General features: G+C 44.6%; 1 protein-coding gene across 1 annotated transcript; it reads left to right on the top strand.

The window, feature by feature from the left end:
* The first annotated feature begins 368 nt into the window (after nucleotides 1-368).
* LOC100827548 lies at nucleotides 369-8839 on the top strand. The gene is made up of 10 exons (XM_010230105.3): nucleotides 369-546; nucleotides 1489-1541; nucleotides 1719-2663; nucleotides 2757-2877; nucleotides 2963-3028; nucleotides 3676-4320; nucleotides 4431-6993; nucleotides 7867-8030; nucleotides 8103-8162; nucleotides 8246-8839. Exons 1-10 carry the CDS (start codon nucleotides 462-464, stop codon nucleotides 8593-8595), a joined length of 5052 nt encoding a protein of 1683 aa, XP_010228407.1. The 5' UTR covers nucleotides 369-461; the 3' UTR covers nucleotides 8596-8839.
* The last annotated feature ends 206 nt before the right edge of the window (nucleotides 8840-9045 follow it).

Genomic DNA, 9045 nt, shown 5'->3' on the forward strand with positions numbered 1-9045 from the left:
ATGCGTTGTAATATTTGAGACCTTTGTTCTATGATATTACATCTTGAAACTGTGTGTGCTAGTGAGTCGATCCAGTGACTAGCACTAAAAGCACAGAGATCGAAACCGTGTACGAGGGCGGTCGCTTCGTCGGTCTCACAAAATCAGAGAATCTGCACACTTTGCAGGTAACAAGATAAAGTTGCAACAGGGACCCAAACGCATATTTGCCATCATCTCTAGGACTCTAGGAGGACGTTGGAAGAGATTTGAACAGAAACTGAGGTGCGTCCGCGCAAAAAGACCCCCATCTCCCTGTTGCAGACGCCATCCTGTGCAGGGCGCTGCGTGCGCCAGGTTTTTTATCCGCGCCTGGAGTTAAACAGTCTCCTCTCCCCGACTGCGCCCCCTCCAAACCTCCCCACCCAAGAGAGCGAGCTCCCCCGCCCCTAGGGTTTTCCCCGCCGCCGCCGCCGCCGACCATGGCCGCCTCCCCGGACCGAGCCAATGACGACCTCCGCCGCCGCCTCGCCGTCGACACGCCGCCACCGCCCCAGATCGCCAGAGGTCCGTCCGTTCGTCCGTTCCCCCCCGCCCACTCACCCCCGTTCCTCCTCCTCCTCTTCACCTACTCTCGATCCGCCGCCACAGGCCGAAACCCTTGAGCTCCCCGGTAGCTCGGGCATCCGCTAGTTCTGTCGTTCGATCCGTGTCGCCGTTACTAGGGTTCGGGGTTTTTTGGGGGCGGTTGCGAACTGGTACTGGCCCCCCTCGGGGTGTGCTTCGGTAGCGTTATTCTCGGTGTAGGGTCTGCGCCTGGACCGTTTCTGCTTTGGTGGGTCTAGGCATGAAGGGGCGACTGCGCATCTGTTAGTTAAGTGAGCTGTTTGGATTCGGGTCGGTTGGATGCTGTGGTCGAGTTGTTACGTATTTGTTTAGGATTTAGATCGCAGATTCTAGTTATGGGGTTCCCACTTGTTGTTTATTTGTGCTCTTGGATGCAATTTTTCTGGTTTAGTTCTGCTGCCGTGGCCTGTGGAATGTGGATGCCTGCAAATATGGCCATCTCCAGCAGCAGTATCGATTGTGTGGTAGTGATTCGGTGTCCGCGGGGGTGCAGAACAGAGCTGAAAATAATGGGCGCACTCTGGTGGGCTAAGAAATGTTGCGTTGATTGTAGCTAAGCATGGTCGGTGCAACAGAAGCAGCGATTTCTGTCACTGATTGTTTGCTGAAGTTGTGGGCATTGCTTTAGAAGCCGCTACATGATTTTTTAAAATTTACTCTTGGGTTGCAGTATGGTATTCTTGTGTATCTCTGCTAAAAACATCACCGAACTGTACAACAACTATGTACACAACCCTGCAATCCAATTAGTTTCTCCTGTCTGACTTCCGTCATTTTTTTTTGTTGGCCAAATATGTGTTACAAGTAGAACAAAGCAAAGCTCGTATTTTTGTTACTATGCATGCTTCTTTTCTTATTCAATTTAGCCTTCTTATTTTGCAGAGAAGCAAGGCCTGGATACTGACATGCCCCTTTCTCCTCAGTGGCTTATGAAGGTACGAGAAAAAATTGATATGGATTTACGGGTTACGGAAGTAACTAGACTTGAACAACTGCACATTTTAAATTTATGTTGGTGAACATGGCACTAGGATATTCTCTATGATGGTATTAGATTTTCTTGGCAGTGTGTATGCAAGGTGGTGATTTATGTAATTGTTTGGTTGTTGCAGGAGCCCAGTTCACAGGGTACACGCTCAGATGCTACAAAGACATCAGGGAATGGTGAAGACAAGAAAAAGGATGTCTTCAGAGCTTCTGTGCTTGATGGTGAAACTGGGCGCCGTGACCGTTGGCGTGATGACGAACGGGAACCAAATTCAGGTCTGCGTGAAACAAATTCAGTCCCTCGGTGGACTCGCTGGAGGGAGACAGACAAGGAACATGGCGATACCCGCAAAGTGGAAAAGTGGTCAGATGACTCCTCCAAGTATTCTGTGGATGGCCGTCGTGCTCCGCAGGAACGTTGGGGTGATAACAGTAACAAGGAGGGCAACTATGATCAACGCCGTGATGGCAAATGGAGCACGCGTTGGTGTTCCAATGATAAGGAGTCTGAAAATTGGCGTGACAGGTGGGGTGATTCAGGCAAAGATGGTGATTCTTCACGTGAAAAAGGTTTCTCTCAGTTTGTGTCACATGGAAAGGATGGCAACAATCATGATAAGGATACTGAAAAAGATGATAATATTTCCCGATCATGGAAGTCTAGCCATCCTGTTGGCCGTGGCCGGGGAGATTCATCTTATCATCCCTTGCAAACTTCACAAAAACCATCTTCTATGTATGGATATGGTAGAGGGAAGCCAGACAATGAGCCCACAGGTTTTACAGGTTCTCGTGGAAAGATTACACCAGGCACTAGTAGCACAAATACTGGCAGTACAGGATCCTCACGTCCATTCCATCTTGGTCTACTTTCTGACAGACCAGGTGGTGCATCGGGGGATCGCACGGCATTTAGATATAGTAGGATGAAACTGCTGGACATATACCGAACAACTTCACATGTTACTGACTTCAAGATGCCTTTTGATATTTGTGAGGAAGGGTCTGCATTTATGCAAGAAGAAATTTTGGAGCCTTTAGCATTATTTGCTCCTACTGCTGAAGAAGCGGTAAAGTTTATCATATTATTTTCTCAAGTAGGATGATCTTGCAGTATTATGTAACATGATCTTCTTATCTCACAGTTCTTGTTATATTTACAGACCATTTTAAAAGCAATTGACAAAGGGGAAATCATAAACAGCGGTGTCTATCAGGTTTCTAAAGATGGTTCTGTTGGGAAAAGTAATCCTGATGGGGTGCCTTCAAAACAATCTAAATTAGGTTTGATACACTTTCATACTTTTGTGGAAAACTAGCATGCAAATATGTTCTCACATTGTTGACTGAGTGTTCCCCTGTTACACAGGTGGTAGAGATGATCAACCTGAAAGTACCGAAGATTTCAAGGGAGAAATGGCTGGAACTCTCAGAGGTACCATATCTAGTTCCCTGTTTCCACATTTTGCTCTTCACTGCATGCCCCACTGTTTTTCCATAGAATACAAAATTCCAGTTATTACTAGGTTCTGAAATTTATTTGGAGATCTAATATGGAGTACCAGGTTTTGTACATAGTTTATCATGTTGTTACATTGTTTCTTCCTAAAAAAAAGTTACTCATTAGTTTTTTGTTGTTGCAGAAATGTTGTTCTTTGTTAAATTCCCATTGTACTTTGGTTCCAAAACTTTAGGCTTCCAATTGCATACATTCTTTGATATAGTAGTAAGAAGCTATATCAGGAGTACAAATTCCATATAATTGGAAATTTGGAATGCAAATTTCAACATTTCTGAAAATTTATTTGGAGATGTAATACCAGATTCTGCAGGTGGTGTATTAAGCTTTTCCTTTGTTCCTTGAAAAATTCCTTTCTCGCATGACCCATTGTAAATTGGTCAGTTCTGTGCATAACTTCGTACTCAAGTACTATTTAGCTATTTTGAAGTGCTAACTGTTTTTGGCAGTTAACTAGTTGTTATTCCTCTCCTGTTCTTTGCTTCTTGCAGTTCCTTTAAATCCTTTCGCGTTCCTTTAAATCCTTTCGCCTTTAAAATCCTTCGCTGTTCATCTTTTAATAGGTCCTGGAAATATTGATTTGCCAATCAGAGGGGATTCCCTGCGTACAGAGACACCTAGTTATGTTGTTCCCCAAAGATCTCGGGTTATTGGAGACCATAGGCTTGGACCAACTACTGAATTTCCGCAGCAAATACCCATTGGTTTTGATCAAGATAGTAAAGTTGGGATGGCAGGTGTTGATGGGTTTGCCAGTCATATGCAACCCTACCCTAATCCAGAGAGTCTTTCTTTATACTACAAAGATCCACAAGGTCGTATTCAAGGCCCTTTTTCTGGTGCTGACATCATTGGCTGGTTTGAGGCTAGTTATTTTGGCATTGATTTGCTGGTTCGTGTTGCGAATGCACCTCCTGATGCTCCTTTCTTAATGCTTGGGGATGTTATGCCTCACTTACGAGCAAAGGCGAGGCCACCTCCAGGGTTTAGCACCGCAAAACCCAGTGATGTGCTAATGCCAGAGACTCCACCTACAGGGAAGTTTGTCAGCTCCAGTAGCGCACATGGTGGTTCAGCTGGTGTTGGGATTTTCAACAGCGGACCAGGCAGGAATGGCGGTGCCGTTGATGCCCAGAATCGTTTTCTGGAGTCACTTATGTCTAATAGTGTGCACGGTCCTTCAGCTGAAACCATCTCTATGACTGGAGGTTTGTTTATTGGCATGATCTCTATTTATGCTTATTTCATTCCATATGTTTTTTATTGCTGCCTATCATGCATACTTTCTTTCTCGTTTGACACCCATTTTCAAAACTAGGTCTGAATGAATATGGCAGTAGTAACTTCAGCAACACTGCGATGGCTGGAGGGGAGAGTGCCAACAACATGAATTATTTTTTGGCGCAGCAAAGATTGTTGGAGAGACAAAAACAGTCACAAATTCCTGTTCCGTATTGGTCTGGAGATGGTATTCCGGCAGCACAAACACAAACTAAAGCTACAGCTCCAGAACTGTCTTCTCAGCACTCTACACTATCCAGTTCAATGGCTGATCCATCTCGCCAAGCTCCGCAATCTCAGAATATTGACTTGCTTGCTATGCTGCATTCTGCAGAGAAACCTCAAGCACCTGGTACTAATGCTGGTTTGCCACCATGGTCAAACTACCCTGAGGCCAGAAATCTTAATCCTAATGTTCGTTTAGATCTCACTCAAGGGGCTCTTAACATGCACCAAAATCTGCAGAATCCTCAGCAAATCGCAGCTGCTGTTCAACAACAGAGCTTCATGTCACAGAACCAGCCTCCGCTAGCTCATTTGCCGCATGAGAAATTGCTTGCTGAGATATCTCAAGATCCACAACTGTTACACATGTTCCAACAACAGTATATGCTGTCACAACTGCAGCTGCAAGCACAGCCACCAGTGACACCTCAACCTCAGCCACAGCCACAACTCTCAATGCTGGACAAGATGATATTGCTCCAGCAGCAACAGCAACAGCAGCAACAACAGCAACAGCAGCTGCAACAACTACAGCTTGAGCAGCAGCAGAAGTTGTTGATGCAGCAGCAACAACACCTGCTTCCTCATGTTGTACCTCATGGACATTCCAACCAGCAGCTTGATGATCCCTATGGGTCAAAGCATATTTCATCGCCAGCTGGTGATTCTATGAATCTTGGTGTTCGAAAAATGCAAGACGTTCTTGAAGTTGATCGGATTTTGACTGCCCATGGTACACAGCAGGGGCAACAATCTAGTCAGCCATTGATGAGGGGTATAGATGGTGTTGGTTTATCACAAAACACTGTACCTACCATACCATTGCCCCATGAAATTTTTGTGGGCGCACCTTCAAAAGAATGGTATCCCCAAGGAATAGATCAAGCTGAAATTAAGCCTATTTTGGGTTCCAGATCTACTGATATCAGCAGTTCAGCTCTTACTGAAACTAAGGTTTTTCCTGAGACACCAGTAGATCCAAAATCTGAAATCGTGTCGTCTCATATATCCGATCGCGTAAAGGAAATGAACATTTCCTCAGAAAATACCCTTGATGCAGTTGAGCTAACTACGACAACTGAAGTAAAAGTTCCTGATACACAGGAGACGAAGAAAGCAGAAAAGAAAAAGAAGCAGAAGAAGAAACAGGCAGCCGTAGATGTTGGCAAAGGAGCTCCAAAGACAGTTCCCCAACAGCCAAGGCAAGAAGCTGAAGTTGATGGTTCAAACCAGGGTGTTACGAAGCATGATTTACCAGACGATACAGAGGATCTCTTTTGGGGTTCCCCGGTCAGAGGCGAGAACTCTTCTAGATCTGTTGGTCCTCCGCTGGGCTTTGAATCATCAGTGGTTTTGCCTCCCAAAAGTCTTCCTGAGGAATATGATGTTACCAGAGCTGAATGGGAACCTAGTGCTCTATCATCTGACCTTCATGGTGCAGCAAGCCACAAAGGTTGGAAACCTACCCAAGGACCTAGGCCAAAATCACTTCTGGAAATTCAAGCTGAGGAACAATTAAGAGCACAAAGGGTAGCTGTGGAAAATGCGAAGTTGGCCGTGCAAGCGACTTCTGTGCCATCAGTTCCTTGGAATACCATGCCAACACCATCAGAGCAACAGTTTGGGGGTGCAGGAAAATCACTAGGTGGCCAGGAAAGTATTGCTGACTCCAGGAATAAGAGAAGCCAGTTGCATGATTTATTGGCAGAAGAAGTTTTGGCAATGTCTAGTAATGCAGACAATGAGAACATTGGTAACGCTAATGATGTGTCTTTTCCTCCTCTGTCTCCAGCTGCTGTTCAGCCTGATGCTCCTGCTTTTGATGATACTGACTTCATTGAGGCCAAGGACTCCAAAAAGAACAAGAAAAAGGGATCAAAGTCAAAAGGGTCTGCAGTCAAAGCCCCATTACCTATTGCTTCCACTGATTCATCAGCTTTCCCTGTACCCACTGAAAAGGGAAAATCTTCAAAGCAAGCACAACAAGAGAAGGAAATTCTACCAGCTCCACCAAGTGGTCCATCCTTTGGAGATTTTGTTCACTGGAAGACTGACCAGACAAATTTTGTGCCTGCGCCAGCTTGGTCTAATGACTCTGCAAAGGTGCAGAAACCTTTGTCTTTGAGAGATATTCAGAGAGAGGAACAAAGGAGATCAGGTATTGTCCAGCAACAACCGCCCTCACCAACTCCAGCAAAGGTGTCTACGAACCAAAGGAATCCTGGCAATGTTCCTTCCAGGCAAGCCTCTGGTTCTTCTCCATCAAAGGCAGCTCCTGTCCAGACGACTTCCAATGCTTCCAACCGTGCCAAGTCAAATGCCGAAGATGATCTGTTTTGGGGCCCTTCTGATCACTCCAAACAAGATAACAAGCAGTATGTTCTTTGCAATGTTTTTACAGTCACTTGTTTTTGTATCTTTCTTGAAATATTTTCTCTACATAACCAAATTAAAGAACATGTAAACTGTGGAATTAGGACCATGCAGTTTCCCATGGAATTGGTTAAGAACTTTGGACCATCTTGCAATTATCATTGATATCATTTACAGAGCTGTATCTACCTGATTTGATTTTGTAAATAGTGTGGCTATTAGTATGATGTAGCTTTATCTACCTGATTTGTTTTGCAATTCCGTTGATCTGCTCACACGTCCTGATATCCTCTGATGGGCTAGTTCATGACATAATTTATGGCTATTACCGATTCTTCAAAGCTTTTACACAACACCAGTACTCACCTAGATTGGTCCAACAATATCGCTCCGAAGCTGTACCGTTTCTTTGGTCTCTCAAATGGGTTGGTCATCAGCAAACCTGTAAGCTGTAACTATTTGTGAGAAGTAGAAATAGAAGTGTCCCTCATTTATCTAATTTGTTTCTCTTAACTGCTGAAAGTCTGTTAATTTGTATGTCCCTGCTTTGTGCATTACTTAAGACTCTGGGTCTAGCAGTGAAGAAGTTAAGTCCTTGGATGTATTTAACATCACTGGACCGAATGTGCATATGTGTAAATCTGGATGATAAAGAGTTTGTATACTGCTTCAAGTTACAAACCCTTAGTAGGTGATATTTTTATTATCGCAGCCATTTTCTCCATTGACTCGATTTGATTTCTATGTTCTGTTACTTACACTGGTTAATTAGAGTTTTTATAGCATGTAATAGCGGATACAGCTGGTTCTCATATTGTTTCTGTTCTGTGGAGTTTTTCTAAGATGCTTACATTTTATTGTATGGTATTTAACAGGTCAGAATTCCCAAGTCTGTCAAGTCAGAGTAAAAGCTCCATAACTAAAGATCAGTCTGCATTGAACCGTCAAAAGTCCCAAGCCAGCAAGTTGCCAGTTTCGACAGCTCCTACAGTTAACCACACTGGGAAAGGGAAAACGGAGGCAGGAAGCAAGCAAACAGGTAATTTGGTTGGTTTCTCATGTTTCTCAGGTGCCTTTGTTACTGTGTGTTTCTAACAGGCTTAACCTGCAGAGGCTATGGACTTTAGGGATTGGTGCGACAGTGAGTGGTCCAGGCTCACTGGAAACAATGGTACTAACTCTCACAACTACAGTAGTTCTTAGAAGTTGAACTGACGAAATCATCTGATTATTTGTTCTGCTTTCTCCACGCAGATATAAGTTTCCTCGAGTTCTGCATAAAGCAATCGACTGTCGAAGCAGAAATGCTTCTCCGGGAGAATGTTGGCTCTCTTGACCACAATGGCCAGTTCATCGACAGGTTCCTTAACTACAAGGCCTTTCTGTCCGCAGAGGTGATTGAGATGGCATTCAGAGCCCCAAGCACCCGTGGCCCTCGTGCGAACCTGGCTTCCGCAGCCAAGGGAGGCCCAAGCGCTGAGGCGGAGCAGGACGCCGGAGGGAAGAAGAAAGGCAAGAAGGGGAAGAAGGTGAGCGCAGCAGTCTTAGGATTCAACGTAGTCAGCAACCGCATCATGATGGGTGAGATCCAGAACGTGGATTAGAGGATAGGGTCGGCATACAGTGGCACCGCGCTGTACATACTTTTGGCGCGCTTGGATAGACTGTTTTGACCTGTTGCAATGGCAACTGAGGTTTATGAGGTGGTTTTCGTCTCTCCTGTTGTGAGAGGGCGCGTTTCATTGCCCGAATTTTTTGGGTTCCTTGTAACTGACAGCACAGATTTTGTTCCCCCATAGAACTTTACACCAGATGATCAAGGACCTCAGTCTTAGTTTTGTTTGATCATGGTTGTAGCTTTTGCCCAACTGATATTCTCCACCTTTAGCCAAACCAAGTTATCCCATCAATTTTTGGTGCTTGTTATTCCTGTGAAGTAGTTCAAGTAGGTGTCGTGTTTTACACAATGCAAGGTGCGTTTAGATCGAAGATGGAAAAACTTAGGAAAGTTCAAACAAAGTTTATTTTTTTCTTTCTGACTCGTTGATATGACA

This window comes from Brachypodium distachyon, chromosome 1, assembly GCF_000005505.3.
Source record: "Brachypodium distachyon strain Bd21 chromosome 1, Brachypodium_distachyon_v3.0, whole genome shotgun sequence".
In the NCBI taxonomy this organism is placed as follows: domain Eukaryota; kingdom Viridiplantae; phylum Streptophyta; class Magnoliopsida; order Poales; family Poaceae; genus Brachypodium; species Brachypodium distachyon.